Source organism: Labrus mixtus, chromosome 20, assembly GCF_963584025.1.
Source record: "Labrus mixtus chromosome 20, fLabMix1.1, whole genome shotgun sequence".
Classification (NCBI taxonomy): domain Eukaryota; kingdom Metazoa; phylum Chordata; class Actinopteri; order Labriformes; family Labridae; genus Labrus; species Labrus mixtus.
In genome coordinates this window covers 23,968,758-23,986,235 of record NC_083631.1, presented here as the reverse complement: position 1 = coordinate 23,986,235, position 17,478 = coordinate 23,968,758, and the positions used below count along the sequence as shown (strand labels likewise).

At 43.6% G+C, this 17,478-nt stretch overlaps 1 protein-coding gene across 2 annotated transcripts; it reads right to left on the bottom strand.

Annotated features, from left to right (window-relative positions):
* Positions 1-7,054: 7,054 nt before the first annotated feature.
* On the bottom strand, positions 7,055-13,928 carry ddx5 (DEAD (Asp-Glu-Ala-Asp) box helicase 5). Of its 2 annotated transcripts, none has more exons than XM_061065215.1 (13): positions 13,768-13,927; positions 12,522-12,693; positions 12,299-12,395; positions 11,959-12,092; positions 11,776-11,841; positions 11,517-11,658; positions 11,259-11,419; positions 10,999-11,171; positions 10,772-10,882; positions 10,207-10,268; positions 10,047-10,106; positions 8,500-8,721; positions 7,055-7,809 (listed from the first exon to the last, which is right to left on the bottom strand). In XM_061065215.1, the coding sequence occupies exons 1-13, from the start codon at positions 13,818-13,820 to the stop codon at positions 7,400-7,402; spliced, it is 1,863 nt and encodes a 620-aa protein (XP_060921198.1). In that variant the 5' UTR covers positions 13,821-13,927; the 3' UTR covers positions 7,055-7,399. The 2 variants fall into 2 exon arrangements, with proteins under 2 accessions (XP_060921198.1, XP_060921199.1); XM_061065216.1 differs by having other exon boundaries at positions 7,676-7,809; positions 8,487-8,721; positions 13,768-13,928.
* Positions 13,929-17,478: the final 3,550 nt, after the last annotated feature.

Genomic DNA, 17,478 nt, shown 5'->3' with positions numbered 1-17,478 from the left:
CGTCTTTGCTCCTGTGCTTCACCTCCTCCTTTCACAGAGGAAAACTAAGATTTATCATCTCCACAGTTAAGCGCTGATCACCTTTATCACCTACAGGTAATTAAACTCAGATTACAGACAGAGTCAGGGTCTCACTCAGGGTCGAGTCTTCTCATGGCGGTCATACTGAAACCTCACAGATGCTCTGAAATCATTCATTGACCAATGAACCGCTCCGACTTAACCTCCGCCTGAGGGTGACAGAGCTGATTGATTTCAGAGGTTATCAGACGCACACGCCCTGCAGAGTTATCTCTGTGTGACACTCACGCAGTCAAAGTCAATGTGCAAAGATTTCAAACTCCACCTGCTGCAGAGAATAAAAACGCTGATAACGAGAAGGTATGCAGGACGACGTCTAGTGAGAGCGTAGACACATGTGTGTTGGCACGAACACAAGTATGCACCCTGCACAGTGAAGGGTGGGGGGGGGGGGGGTGTGCAGGAGTGTGAAGGCACCTTTGCTGGTCGAGTCGAACAATGTCTTCACGCCTCAGCGCTCTGCTCAGCATGCTGCTCCGTCTCATGCCTGCAGTGGGTGTGTCTGACGCACACACCCTGAGCAGTTACTCCAGAAACCAACACCCACATACCTGCAGGGCCGGGAGGGAGGGAGGGGGGGAGGACGGAGGAACAAAAGGTGGAAGAGAAGCGAGATCACACAGAGAGAGGAGTGAGTGACAGCACGAGAAAGAGGCGATGAGTGATGAGCTAACAGGTTAGCTTAACTTGAACCCTGGACCAGCAGCGCTTAAAGAGGCTTCAATGATATTTGTTCAATAACAATTAATCAAACGACTGAAGGGAGGATTTCAGAAGAGAAGTGAGGGACACCTGAGGAGAATCATCACCTAAAGCTGCTCTCAGCTGCACAGAGACAGTTTGAGCAACATGTTTTAGTTGTCTTTAACAACTCGATTGTTTCCTCTCTTAACATCTCTTCCCCGAGCAGCTTGAAAGATCCTCAGTAAACTTCCTGTTTTAAAACTCACCGACAACAACCACATTCACACATGCACTCATTTTTGGAAACTTTACAACAAGCTGTCCTTGAAATCTTCCTGATTTAGTTCATTCACACACCGCCAGCGAAGCAGCAGGAACAACTTGGGGTTAAAGGTCACATCTTCTCCTCAAAACATGTGTGAAGTTTCTTGTTCTAATCCACTCTGATCCTGTATTTGATCATGTCTATAAACCCCTCTATTTCAGCCCTGCTCAGAACAGGCTGTTTCTGTGTCTGTACCTTTAATAATAATAATAATAATAATAATAATAATAATAACTTTATTTAAAAACACAGGTTTACAAAGTGCTTTGACAAACAGCAAAAACAAGAACAAACTAAACCAAACACAGAAGAACAAAGAACAAACAAATACAAAATACTAAAAATAATTAAATACAATTCAACAGAAAAGAACCCAAAGTGCACGATACCCAACAGACATATATAACCCGACCATCACAAGAACCATCACAAGAACCATCATAAGAACCATCACAAGAACCATCACAAGAACCATCACAAGAACCATCATAAGAACCATCATAAGAACATCATAAGAACCATCACAAGAACCATCACAAGAACCATCATAAGAACCATCACAAGAACCATCACAAGAACCATCACAAGAGCCATCACAAGAACCATCATAAGAACATCACAAGAACCATCACAAGAACCATCATAAGAACCATCATAAGAACATCATAAGAACCATCACAAGAACCATCACAAGAACCATCATAAGAACCATCACAAGAACCATCACAAGAACCATCACAAGAACCATCATAAGAACCATCATAAGAACATCATAAGAACCATCACAAGAACCATCACAAGAACCATCATAAGAACCATCACAAGAACCATCACAAGAACCATCACAAGAGCCATCACAAGAACCATCATAAGAACATCATAAGAACCATCACAAGAACCATCATAAGAACCATCATAAGAACCATCATAAGAACCATCATAAGAACCATCATAAGAACCATCATAAGAACCATCATAAGAACCATCATAAGAACCATCACAAGAACCATCACAAGAACCATCACAAGAACCATCATAAGAACCATCACAAGAACATCATAAGAACCATCATAAGAACCATCACAAGAACCATCACAAGAACCATCATAAGAACCATCACAAGAACCATCACAAGAACATCATAAGAACCATCACAAGAACCATCACAAGAACATCATAAGAACCATCACAAGAACCATCACAAGAACCATCATAAGAACCATCATAAGAACCATCATAAGAACCATCACAAGAACCATCATAAGAACCATCACAAGAACCATCACAAGAACCATCACAAGAACCATCATAAGAACCATCATAAGAACCATCATAAGAACCATCACAAGAACCATCACAAGAACCATCATAAGAACCATCACAAGAACCATCACAAGAACATCATAAGAACCATCACAAGAACCATCACAAGAACATCATAAGAACCATCACAAGAACCATCACAAGAACCATCATAAGAACCATCATAAGAACCATCATAAGAACCATCACAAGAACCATCATAAGAACCATCACAAGAACCATCACAAGAACCATCACAAGAACCATCATAAGAACCATCACAAGAACCATCACAAGAACCATCACAAGAACCATCATAAGAACCATCAGAAGAACCATCATAAGAACCATCACAAGAACCATCATAAGAACCATCACAAGAACCATCACAAGAACCATCATAAGAACCATCACAAGAACCATCACAAGAACCATCATAAGAACCATCACAAGAACCATCACAAGAACCATCACAAGAACCATCATAAGAACCATCATAAGAACCATCACAAGAACCATCACAAGAACCATCATAAGAACCATCACAAGAACCATCATAAGAACCATCATAAGAACCATCACAAGAACCATCATAAGAACCATCACAAGAACCCAACAACACGAGCTGAGACCAAGAGGAACCAAAGATTTAAAAGAGCTAAAAGCAAATCAAAAGAGAACAGCAATAAGAAGGTAAGAGCAGAAAAATAAATAGAAACAAGTGGTTAAAGGATCAGAAAACCCAAACCTATAATATTAATAAAAATAAAAAGTAAATATAAATATAAAACATAAATAGACAAAGTAAGTAAGATCAAAAAGTTAAAACAGAAGAGGAGTTCAGATAAGAGGATAAATAAAAGGAGAGTAAGAATAAAAGAAGATAAAAATAGTAAAACCAGAAAGAAGACATTAAGAAGACGACATCACATAAAAGCAAGTCTGTAAAAGTACGTTTTAAGAAGAGATTTAAAAGAATTGAAGGAGTCTGCGAGTCTTATCTCCTCAGGGAGGTCGTTCCAAAGTCCAGGGGCCCTGACTGAAAAGGCCCGGTCACCTTTAGTTTTAAGTCTCGACTTTGGAACGACCAGGAGGCCCCCACCTGAGGATCTCAGACTGCGGGCTGGCTCATATGGTGTCAGTAGCTCTGTTATATAGCTTGGAGCCAGCCCTGTTCGTGCTTTAAAAGTAATGAGTAAAATCTTAAAATCGATTCTAAAACGTACAGGAAGCCAATGTAATGAAGCTAAAATTGGAGTGATGTGATGTCGTCTGTTACAACCAGTAAGAAGCCTCGCTGCTGCATTTTGGACTAGCTGGAGGCGAGACAGTGACTTATTTGTGATTCCGGAAAAGAGGGAGTTACAGTAGTCAAGTCGGGAGAAAATGAGGGCGTGGATGATCTTTTCAAGGTCTGGTTGGGTTAGTATTGTTTTAATTTTGGAGATGGTGCGTAGATGGAAGAAGCATGATCGGACAACTGTTTTGATATGGGATTCAAAGGTGAGATTGCAATCAAATGTTATTCCTAGATTTCTGGCGGTGGGTTGGACATTGGCGAATAAGGGACCGAGGTTGCTCTTTGAGATATGAGTGGAGTTTGGCGGGTTGAACACTATGATTTCAGATTTAGAATTGTTCAGTTGGAGAAAGTTTTGTGCCATCCAGCTGTTGATGTCGTTTAGACAGTTTCTGACAGCAGCTAGGCTCCTAGCGTCCTCAGGTCTCAAAGGAAGGTAAATCTGTGTGTCGTCTGCGTAGCAGTGAAAGGCGACTTTGTGGCGTTCAATTATTTGGCCAAGAGGCAGCATATAAATGGAGAATAAAATGGGACCTAAAACCGAACCTTGCGGTACACAACAGGTAATGTTAGAGGTAGAGGAGGAGTAGTTACCGATGGTGACCGCAAAGGTTCTTTCTAAAAGATAAGAGTAAAACCAGCTAAGTGCAGTATCCTTTAAACCAACCCATTTTCTGAGACGATCAATTAAAATTGTGTGATCAACAGTATCAAAAGCTGCGCTAAGATCTAAAATAATTAAAATTGTCTTTAAATATGTAAATGAGCTGTGTCTGACCACGCCCCCTCTCTGGAAGGGCTTGGGTGGTCTCAGTCTTTCTCGCTCCATGTCCTATTGTTTACGGTGAGAAGGCAGACTCAGGGCAGAACAAACACCTAGCTGTGGGAGTGTCACCCACCTGGGGGAGGGGCTACTGCCCTTTGTGATGTCATGAAGGGAAAATCTCCAAACGGCCTGTTTGAGCACACATTTTCTGAAAAGTGGAGCAGGCAGAAGACGGAGAGGATGGACTTTTCTCATCATTGGGGGGTTTGTAGACGGACTAGAGACACATGTTAGAGTTAGAGGAACATGGAGAAGAGGATTTTAGAGAATATGTGACCTTTAAGTGTCTTACACATGAACACATGGGACATGTGGATGCAGGAGCTCGGAATCAAACGGCTGAGAGACGACCTCTGATATCAACACGCTGTGAGTGGTTACATGTTGTTGTGCGTTGAAATGCAGAGTGACTTAAGATCAGATAAACTGGATCATGATGGGTCAGAGAGGAGATGATGAGGTACAGGAGTCACTCAGTCTGTGAGCAGTTTGATGTGATCTCTCAGAACTCAGAGGGGTTCACATCACATGTTCATATTGTTGTGTCCACTCGGGTATTTGAATCCTGCCCTCCTGTTTAAACTCCACGTTGTGCAACAGAACCGAGATAAGCTCGATTGTTTTTTTTTATGTTTTTGTCAAAGCATCTTTGAGTTTTTAGAAAAGCGCTAAATAAAACCAATGTATTATTATTATTATTTATAATAATGTTATACACTATTCCACACTGTAAATAGTTTACGTCGCTGACATAGTTTCAAACAAAACAATATGACTCCTTCAACACTCAGGTGTGTCTGTCACTTATCGGGATGGAAACCAAAAAGAAGTTTCCTTTGACTCATATTTACAGAGCGTTCCTCACATTCCTCATATCAGCCGCGCCCACACACACACACACACTTCATCTATTCTCCCTGACAGCTGACCTGTGCCTGGTCTCACATCTCTGATTACTTACAGCATTATGATGGAGACTCTGATCTATTGAGGCTTCTTCATTTCCATGTTGGCTCGTCTTCAAGTTCAGGTAACTGAATGTTTGATGTTGTGATCTTGATAAGAGGCCTCAAATATTCAACCACTGCCAATATGACATACTGTTTTTTATGTGAGATATATGTGAGATATTTGGAGGAGATCCCAGGTAAGGCTGAGCCTCCTCATCAGGGTCCACATGACCCCTGGAACCTGCACCTCTGCTACGGCTCAGAAGAAACCTGACAAGTCTGCAACTCCTCAAACAAAACTCGAGGCTCGCCCTCCCTTATTGCAGGGCCGGTACAGGTGGACCAGCTGGAGACCCCGCAGGCTTGAAGCAAACAGGGCCGGCCTAGCAGCTGATATCAGGGGAGGGATTGAAGCAAAGAGCTGCACCATGACGGAAAAGGTTCCTCCGGTCACTAGGAGGTGAGATGACCGTTGACCTCGACCTTCTCTACAGCCAGACATTGTGCTCTGGTCTGTGTACGTCATATCAGAGGTGACTGTTCAAAGGGGAGGAGGGATGGAGGCCGCCCTCGAGAGAAAGTCAGCAATGAGACGTCCTAGCAAGCTGGAGGAGAGAGAGCGTTTAACTTTCCAGTAGAAGTCAGACGCAGGAGCTGTTCCTGAAATCTTTCATGGAGTCGAAGACCTCAAAAGGAGGAGAGCTCTCTAAGATCCTGCAGGGGGGGAGGGAGCTTCTGGCTCTGAAGGAGGGAAGGACAAGACATGGGGGAAAGGATCCTAGGGGCCGTCAGTCACATACAGTCAGGTTCTATGTGCTAAGATTTCAAACTCCACCTGCTGCAAAGAATAAAAACGCTGATAACGAGAAAGTACCTGGATGTTGGTTCAGTGTGTGTTAAATGAATGTCCTGTGTTATTCTGTGTTACCAGCAGGTGGAGACATTTCACCATTCTTCTATAAACCTAACCCTCAGGCCTTAACAGTTTTACCTTCTAGATATTTTTCTGATCTTCTCTTCGACACTGAAGGATCCAGAGCAGACTTCAAAGCTGGAGCTTTTTTTACTCACTCTGCAAACATCTCGGTGGATTTTCTCCTTCACTGCAGTGATACCAAGAAGTGTGTTACTGAACCTGAACACTGTCGACAACTTAGGTCTCCAATCAGCACATTAATAAATGTGAGAGACGGTCTGAAGGGCTTTTACAGAAATGTCTGCAGCTATAACAAAAAATAAAAAAATTTGAAATTCAAGGTTTTGGTGAGCTGCCCAAAAATAATTTGGTTGTGGACTCAGATTTAATTTCCGGAAGGTCTGAGTGTTTTTTGATTTACTCACAAGACTAACTCTTAACAAATGACAAGCCCCGCCCCCTGCGTCACTGCACCAGATAGGAGGAAGAAATGTGCACACTTCATGTTTTGGAAACATGAGGGGACTCATTCAAGCTGCAGCTGAAACATCTTGTAACACATGCTGCTTTAATACAGTGAGGATGCTTCCTTTAGCTTGAGAAGCCTGACACCTGCTGGACACTAATGGTAGTACAGTCACTCCAAAGTGAAAGAATAAAACATAGCAGCTTCTGTTTTTGACTTTTTATTTTGAAAGATCATGCAGTGCACTTCCAGGTAGGAGCATAACATCACTTTCAAGGATACACATGAAAAACGATACATTTGTAATTACCTAGTACAAAACATAACTAAAGCATTAATGAGGAATGTAACAAATTAAATAGTAAAGGGGGCAAAAAACGAGTGCGCAACACGGCTAATGCTGCACTGCAGATCTTAAAAGGCTTGATACGAGGTTCAAGTTGTCTGTAACCCTGTCGTGTAAATACAAAAAAATACTCAGGATTAAAGTGTTGAACTTAAAACGAGACAAAAAAAAGCAATAAATTACTTCTTTCAAGTGTACGGTGTTTACTGAGAGAACTGAGGAGGCATGGGGTACGGCACCAGCGGAGGGGGGTGCTGCTGTGGAGCCTGCGCCTGGGGGAAGGGGAACTGAGGGTGAGGCGCGGCTGCCTGTGGCCCCGCCTTCGGAGCGAACGGAGCCGCCTGGAAGTTGTTCTGGCCTCCGAACGCTGCCGCCGGGTTGTTGAAGTTGGACTGTCCGTTGCCGTTGTAGCTGCCTCCGCTGAAGCCGTTGCCATTGCCGTTGCTGCCCCCGTAGCCTCCGTTCTGGGAGTTTGTGCCAAAAGCTTTGCTCTGTCCGTTGTCATACCCTCTACCGTTATCCCTGTCCCTATAACCGCCAAAATCACGCCTGCCAGAATACCTATCCCGACGGTCGTCTCTGAAGTCACCACCTCGGCCGCCCCTTGAACGACCTGGAAAGGAAAACAGACTTTAGGAGAGCGGCGTGGAAAGAGTCGGCGTTTAAACTAAGAGAGTGAAATGTTACGTTCAAAGACGTGATGAGGGCTGAGCTCAGCTGTGGAACTTTTGCAAGAAGCAGTTTGAAAAGGAGCTAAATGTGACTTTACATGTGACTGGAAAAAACATTCATTGTGCAGGTTTATACCCTCCTCTCCTCTCCACCTGCAGTGCACTTCAGTTTCAGGTAGATACTTTATGTAATGACCTCGTCTTTGCACCACTAATGACTTGAAGGTAAGGAGGTCACAACATGACGCTGGAAATCGTCGGCATTGATTTTGTGCAAAGTAGAAAAGTGCAAGATTTCACTTAAGCCAGCTTTTGGTTAAAAATATGACACACCGCCGACCGTCATATCAGAAATGTTGACATGCTAGTAGCAGCTGTTGCGTGTGTGTGTGTATCATAACATTTTGGAAGTGAAAATAATGAATTATTTTTATTATGAATTATCAAATAAATTGGTGCAGGATGGATTTGAGGTCGAGATATTTCCTGAACTGGTATCAGAACGACTCCTCTAAAACCTGGTGTGGAAGTTAAGATAGTCAACCAAGTCGCAGAGGAAACGAAGGAGAGCAGCAGAAGAAGAGTGGCTGCAGAACACAGCACCGTTTCTGTATCTCACCAATTAGATTTACCTCCTCTGTCTTCCGCCATCTGGAGGAGCTTGGGGTTGATCGCCTGGTTGGCCTCGCGGAGCACAGAGATGAGGTCGCTGGCCTGCCTCATGTTGTTGGGAGTGAAGAAGGTGTAAGCCGTGCCTGTCTTTTGGCTACGAGCCGTTCTGCCGATACGGTGGATATAGTCCTCAGAGTTGTTGGGGTAGTCAAAGTTGATGACAAATTTCACGTCTTCAACATCTGTAAGATTGTGTTGCAGTGTGGCATACAGGAGGAGGGACGGGACACAAAGATGTGCACCAATGCCACCACAACAACCAGATCAAAAACAAAAGAGGCCAAGTTAGTTTTGTCATGAGGACGGCAGCGCTGGTTAATCCACAAAAGGCTGCAAAAGATTTAGTATTAGAGAAGCTACACAGACATTTCCTCGTTGGGGAGACTACGGTGGGAAAAGATAAAGGATGCACACTCCATCTGCTTCCAATCCAGTGGGAGAAAAGAAAAAAACCCTCCCCCTCTACGACCACCCTCAAAAAGAATGGATCAGAAGTCTTACCATTTTGTGGAGTATGCATTCACTAGTCCATTCCCATTGCAGCGCACGCCCCACACATTACCAACTGACCCACAGGCGTCCTGCTCTGCACACACTACTGCTCCTAGTGTGCTCAAACTAGCTCTTTAAAAAAAAAAAGGCTCCCTTTGTCGTGTGGTGCTAGCGATAAAGCTCACACTGCAGTGTCTCTTGCCAAAAAAAAAGAAACTGTAGATCTGAACCAATCTGCAGGATGCCTACAAACATCCCGACTCTCTGCATGGCAAGATTTTTCCAGAGCCAGTGTTCACTTGATAAAACGTCTCTTGTTGGCAGGTCTCGACATGACTTTGAAACGCAGGCGAGGGAGGAGTGTGAGCTTGGATTTTGTCCAAGTGTGTCCAACTAGCATGTCCCACTGTCACCAAAAGCGCCAGTAGCCATGTCACTACAGAGGTGAAGGTTTGATCGATCTGACAGACTGCTCTTCCAACACGAGTTGACTGCAAAGTTTAAACACCACCCATGCTTTACAACAGGTCTACACAACCAAAGCACCTCCCAGAATGACTCAACGCTTGCAATGCAGCGCCCAAACAGGCATGCAAGACAAAAGGAGACAGTGTAGCCGGGCTTTGAGCTGGGACAGTTACAGAGCCTGGGTGTGTGAAGCAGTCCAAACCATTGCCAGAGAACAGACGACGTATGTTTTGGGGGAGGAACTGTGGCCAGCCCTTCAACTCGCCCCCCGTTTTTAGGCAGGCCAGCGCGTTATGCCGCACCCGCACCTGGTCACCTCTGTTTATCTGCGCGACTGGGAGACGCGTGCCTCGCCAGTCAGGACACCTCCAAGAATCCTCCTTCCCCCTCTGGAGACCTGGGCTTGTCATGCCAAGGCCCTGCCACACAGACTGCGCCTTCAGGTCAGGGGAGAAACTCAGAAAGAAGCAGAAGAGTTAAAGAAAGCAAAAACACTTTCTTTTTTGAAATACATCCGAGTACGGAAGCGTTCAGGGAGGATACTGACCTAGACCTCTGGAGGCTACATCTGTAGCAATGAGAATTGGAGCCTTTCCGTATTTGAACTCTAGAAAAGAAAATAATTCAGACATGAAGAAGTTGGTTGGTGCACATTATTATTAAACTGATGAACCAGTGATATTCAGTTTGTTGTGGACGACGCTCACCATTAAGAACCCAGTCTCTCTCCTGTTGGCTTTTATCTCCATGGATTCCCATAGCGGGCCACCTGAAGGGAGAGAGGGTTTCAATATCAAACAGTTCATGTACAGCTTTACTTTCATTTCAGAAGCCGCTCAGCGATTAAACTTTGGCGGCCCGAAACATAAGTGGGAGGCGTGCCGGGGTATAATCAGTTTATGGGCAAAGCTGTCAAACAACTTCAGTCTTGTGTGTCACTTGAAGTTGGAAATTTCTGGATAAAACTGATAGAATCACATCCCAGGTTTTTGTGACTGCTCTGCCTCTTTCATGAGATAATTGCTCGTGTGTAAATAAATACTCTAAGTTAGTCTGTCAGGGGTCATGCTCTTGTTTTGCACATTTCTGTCTGAGTGTGCTCCCGTCTGTCTTGTGGATCTTTGTTATTCCTGATTTCATTTCACTTTGATGAATGTAAAACATGGCTGTCATTTATAGGGAGACTAGTTGAGCCTTTAGTTCAGGGACGGGGGGGGGGGGGGGGGGGGGGGGGGGGACATCTTAGTACAGCAGTTTAACTTCAACACTCACCCATCCCTCCTCATCCTCCGGGTGAGGTCATCACATCGCCTCTTCGTCTCCACAAAGATGATCGTCTTGTTTTCCTTCTCGCTCATGATTTCCTCGAGCAGGCGGATCAGTCTAAAGAACGGAGACCAAACGTGAGTCTATTTAAAAAAACTTCAATATTTGCATCAGATTTGAATTTAAACCATCACGAAGAGGTCGGGGCTTCAACACCGTTTGCTTTCACTCACTTGTTCTCCTTCTCTCCGTCGTTGCAGACGTCCACGATCTGCAGGATGTTGTGGTTGGCACTGAGCTGAAGAGCTCCGATATTAATCTGGACGTATTCCTTCAAGAAGTCCTCAGCCAGCTGGCGGACCTCTTTGGGCCAGGTAGCACTCCACATCAGAGTCTGACGGTCAGGCTGCAAAAAGAAGATAAAAGTTCATTAGAAACAAAGATTTTTAAATTCAGCCTCCACAGATGTTTAACAGCTCTGACGTTATCGTACTCTGATCTGGTCGACAATCTTTCGGATCTGCGGCTCGAAGCCCATGTCCAGCATTCTGTCGGCTTCATCCAGCACGAGGTAGGTGCAGCGGCGGAGGTTTGTTTTTCCCGCCTCGAGGAAGTCGATGAGCCTTCCTGGAGTGGCGATGCAGATCTCCACACCTGTGAACAAATAGAGTCATGTTAGAGAATCACCTCAACATTTAAAGTGACAGTTTAAGTGTTCTAAAAAACAAAGAATCAACTGATGAGACAATACCTCTTTCCAGGTCGCGGATCTGAGGTCCCTTGGGCGCTCCTCCGTAGATACAGGTGGACTTCAGGCGAGAAGCTCTGCCATATTCAGCAGCCACCTGTTGTACCTGCTGAGCCAGCTCACGGGTCGGGGCGAGGACCAAGCACTGTGAAGGAGGAAAACATGAATCAGTACAGGTCAGTCTCAGATAAGCAACTCAACCGCTAAAAAAGACAAATATAAAAGTGACGTTAGTCTCTGTTATGATGTAATAAATACTCACAATGGGACCATCTCCACGTTCCAGGAAAGGCTGGTGGTTGATGTGAACAATTGCAGGTAACAGATACTGAAAAGAGAAATCACTGAAGTCACTCCCAGGATCTTAACAGGCACAAAATCTAACCTTTAATCACATTTTAATAAAATCTACCCGCCAGCAGTAAAACATCAACATGTAACTTACAGAAAGTGTTTTGCCAGAACCAGTCTGTGCAATGCCAACCATATCCTTCCCACTGAGAGCCAGAGGCCAGCCTTGAGCCTGGATGGGTGTTGGCTCTGTCCAGTTTTGTTTGTTGATGACATCCATCACATAAGCTATAAAATAATAATAAGACAAACATTCATTACTCATTTTTACACACTTTATTCATACTACAGGGACATTCTGGTTTACTACACATTCACAAGCAGGACATGCATCAATGGAGAGATGTCAGAGTCGGGCTACAGACTGAGCTGCTGCCGTCCCAGGATGCACCAGACTTCACCTTTTAAGGTATTTCACTTGTTTTTACACTCACATGGAAAGCTGGCCTCGTGGAACTTCATGATGGGATTTGGGCAGTCTCTTCCTTTAAATGTGATGGTTTTGGTCCTTCTGTATTGCTCGGCTTCTTGCTGCAAGTTGGAAATAAAGCAGATAAAGTTGAGCAGTGGTAACTTGTTGCATAAGAGCAACACGTGCAGAGAGGACACGTGTGCAGCATGTTGCATAACAGCAGAGGAGCCATGCTGCCTACATACCAGGGACCTGCGGGCCACATCGGGATGCTGCTGGTAGAAGTTTTTCTCAAACTTGGGCAGCTCGTCCAGGTTCCATTGTTTCTTTCGCAGACGTTCTCCTGGATTTCCAAACTTTCCTCCTCCTCCTCCTCCTCCCCGGTTACCCCCGAAACGAGGAGGGCCGCCGCCATAGCTGCAATTAAAACCCCCGTTAAGTCTTCATTCAGCACCAAAGTGATACAAAACAAACGGGACAAGATTTCATGCGTCATTTTGAGGAAATATAGCTTGTCATATACTTTCCATCCAGCAGAGGAACAATGGAAAAACGGAAAAACAGCCGGCATTTTGTATCCGCATTCTGCTGCCACATGGCGAAAAGCCGACTAGCCAGCTGTATTAGCAACACTGCTAGCTGTAGCATTTTAGACGTTAGCCAGACTTTTAGAAACACACCAACAAATTCATCTTGAAATGGGTCTATTTATATGTTTACAATTTACATTAACTTATAGTATTTACAGTTTTCTAGTTAACATAAAGATCGCAGTATTACCTTGTGTCCAGCTAGCCTGAAGCTAACCGCGCAGGTGTTATGTCGCGATGTGCTACCTTGTTGAAAAACGATACCATAGAGTAAAACGATCCAAACGCATCAAATCATCCTCCCACAACCAAATGTTCATTTACTACTCATCATGTATGCATTATCAGAGACAAAGAGTGAGTTCTGGTTTCGTATTATTTCAGTATTCAGAGGTAGCAGCATATCACGATGGACAATAATCATAATAACCATGAAATACTCCCAGTTTATAACCACTTATATATATATATAACCACTTTAAACACCACTGATCTCTGCGTTAGCTCTTTCAGAAGACTGGAAGTATGTTAAAGTTTTATATAAGATTAAATATCTATAAACGTAAAGCCCCTCTCAGAGCTTCCGGTCTTTGAAACCGCATGGTAGCACATCTCGACATAACACCGGCACGCGAGGCCAAAGCAGGCCTCGAGCCAAAGACAACGAGACGAGGCTCCGTTCACCGGCTCGGGCCTTTACCGGGGAAATAAACCGGACAATGAGCTGGTTTAAGCGTTATTAGAGACCCGAACATTCAACAACACAAAGTACGTCGAGTTTGTTTCAGATATGTGACTCTGTTTGTAAATATTAACGTTTATTTCTCGGTGTTCGGGATGGTCAGCCATTTCCAAACGATCAGCCGTTAACACCAAACTAACGACAATAAAAGATGCTTACCCTCTGTCTCTATCGCGATCCCTGCCACGATCTCTATCGGCGTATCCAGGCATGTTGAATGTAACTTGTATAAATAAAAAATATAAATACACTGAGGTTTGACGGTCGTCTAAAAAATACCGACCGGCAGTGATGCTGAAATGCCGGTTAAGAAAAAATGAGGCCCGGTTTATATGGCGAGAGGAAGTCCGTCTTCCGATGTATTCATCCGCCTTACGTTTTGAACATATGGTGCCTTCATGTAGTATAGGACTCATTGGAAAAACGAGCTCCCAAGTTGTAAAATGCACATGAACAGCTCCTCAAGTCGGAACAACAACTCGGAAACGAATTAGGTGTCCAAAATATGTTCAGTTAATGTTGACATACTTTTAATTAATTCACGTAATGCACATCAAGGTTTTGCTCAAATATAACTTGTAACAGTTACATTCCACACATCTTCTTCGTAGCATCAACGCTGTTTTTTTTTTGTTTTTTTTTTGCTGTTGATGGATCATTAATACTTTCCGAACTGGAATCACTTGAACACACTGAAGTCGGAAGAACCACTTCCCAACTCGGAAAGTTGGAAAACCCGAGCAGCACCTGAATGCAGCATAGGACTGTAAATTTAACGAACTCAAAAAACAGTTAAAATGTATTTTAAATCAATGTAACCCTCTCGTTTCTAACAACGTAACAATAATCTAACCTCCCATTGAGTATAAATTAAAATATACAATTAAATAGTTTCTAACACGTAAGAAATCGAAATCTTTTAATATAGATTTTTTTTTCAACGTAGATCCTAAAACATTCGGAAACGTTTGTTTCAATATTCTTTCATTGTAAACTTCCTTTAAAAAAAATGCTTGTCAAATAATTTAAAGGACTCAACTGCAGAGGATCTTTTTTTTTTTGATACGTCACAGTCGGCGGATGGATATGTACAAAACAGAGCCGGGGAGATTCGGCTCCGACTGTGCTTCCGATGTGTTCCGGTAAGTGACGTCATCCGGACCAACCCAAACATTAAAGAGACTTTTCCATGACGTTCAGTGAATTGTATTTTTGTTATATAAATTATTACATATATTTCTTGAGATTGTTTTTTTATTAACCGTGTGTATTTTTGACGTTTTTATTATAATTTTATATTTTATATTAAATTACATCCTTCATCAGAAAGAGAATAAGAAACACTTTAATCATTTCATGGGCAAATTCAGTCATTACAGTTTCTCTTTAACACAATGTAGCAGTAGGAAATATAGAAATATAAAATATAAACAATAAAATATAAATAACAGAATAAGAAATAATTCCCAAGTGAGAGCATCTGAAGAATAATGAGTTATGGAGGAGCTCAGTCTGGAGGGACTTGAGTTAGGAACTGGAGGGTGGCCGGTTCAAGTCCTGGTGCAGACCAAAGTATGGAAGCTGGTTCGGTTAGTAGTCGATTATCATTTTTATTCCATTTCCAAATTCAAGAAATTCAAGAGTTGCATCAGTGAAAAAGACGAGAAGAAGAGCGTTCAGAAGATAGCAAATAATAAGAATAGATACTTTAAACTAACCACTAACAGCCAGACAGAATAAAACTCTACAGGACATTCAGACACGTTGTGCAGTGAGTGTTAAGGGAAAGTGACCTGTTATGAGATAAAGCGATAAAAAGCATCAAAAGTATGATATGAATAACAGTTTGTAACTCAGTGTAGTGTTTATGAAATGATCCGGGGAGTCGGTGATAAGTCCTGGGTATGACGATGTGTGACAGCCGCTGTGGGGAATGTCAGCGTTCATGTTGAAGACAGACCGCCGCTCCCACTGCTGTTGTACAGTCGGATGACGGTGGTCACAAAGTAGCACATGAAGGACTCAGCTTTGCACCTGGGAGGAGGGTGAGGCGTGAATCCCAGCAACCCTGATTTATCTTCTTCCTCTAATGGCAGTAACACCTGGATACATGAATAAAGTGTGGCAGTAAAGGGGACTGATCGTTTGGGGGGAAATTCAATTTGTACACTCTGTAGTTGAACATGCTACACACACAGGATGAGGGGATGTTCGGCGCCTTGCTCAAGGGCACCTTGCTCAAGGGCACCTTGGCAGTGTTCAGAAAGTGAACTGGCACCTCTCCAGCTACCAGACCTGGTCCACACATGGACTTGAACCTGGCGACCTTCCGGCCCCTTCAGACTGAGCGCCCTGCTCTTGAACAGAACTGGTTCTTAACAGGCTTGTTCTGTTTGTAATCGTCTCGTCCGTCATGCATCTTGTTTATTTTACACATGTAGCCTTCCTGTCTCTGTTTTTAAGTCTGTCTGACATGAGGAGGACGGCGTTTAGCTCCCACGTGTGCTGAGAGTAAATTATGGAGGTGACAATCTGTTGCTCTCTTGTTGAAGTGTGTCTCTTATCAGGGCGCACGCACACTGGGTCCAGTTCTCCCTCCCCTCCCCCTCCCCCCGCTGGCCTGCACTCACACCGCTCCAGGACTAACCAGGTCTGAGCACGGTGACCTCTTGTACATAACGTCTTTATACAACACACGCATGGAAGCGTGCTAAGTTTACAAGACAGTCGGACTAAAAAAAATAAAAAAGGGACGTGCAGAGAACTTGACGGCTATTTTACTGACTGTGTTTTATTTTGAGTCATTTCAGTCGACGCAGCCAGAACACTCCTGGATTTCTCGATAATGGACGCTGAGAAAATCAGAGACAGGAAAAAAACCAGACAGCACAGATGTTTGTACAAGGCCTTTACAATGTTAGACAAAAGGCAAGTTTAATTAGAACTAATTACACACAAAAATAAAATACTCTTACAAAATGATAGTGTTAACATACATCAAATTGCATCAGTCTGCTATGAGAGATATAGTCCTGCTAGTGGATCATGCTATTGAGAACAAACAAACGGAGCGCCGTCTCTCAGCGGTGAATAAAAAGTCGGGTTCTTCAAAGAGAGAGAGAGCGATGACGTGAAGGATCAGAGAGTCGGGCCATCAGCTTGTGCACTGGACTTCAAAAAAAGAAAAAAGGCCTATGAATAGAGAAGTGGCCGTTAACGCGGAGCGGTCACCTCCCTCTGTTTGTGTGCATTTCCTCTTTTTTAATTTCTACTTAAGTTAAAGATAAATTACAGGCGGTTTGATCCACACATATGAACAATATTTGTATAACTGTACAAAGCACCATCTGAGGACACGCTTCACTTTGCATACACGCTCGTCTCGCTTTGCTTCTGTAGTGTACGCAAACATTAAGAACAGTCCACGGTCGTAGAGATTGCTCGACAGGCAGCATCTTTTTGAAAACATTCAACAGTTTCATTTTTTTTTAAATCGTAGAAAACAAATCCAGCTTCACTCAGAGTAAAAACATCCCCCCCCCCCCCCCCCCCCCGTGTCCCAGGCTTTGACAGGAGTTTGTCTCATTCGCTTCCCATTCAAATAAAAGCACGTTTGGACACCTTGAACGATTTATTTTCTGTTAATTCGGGGCAAATGGTGAAAAGGAAACAAAACACTGAATGAGTTTGTCATCGGGCGGACGTCACAAACTACAAACGGCGTCTCCTGAGGAAGTGGAAAGGTGGAGCGCTGGGTCTGCGGTACGAGCATGAGTCAGCATGAGTAGTGTGTTGTGCACTTTCAGCAGTAGTATGTCGATGAGTAAAGTCGCCAATAAAGACAAACGGTAATGCTTTTAGCACCATGGA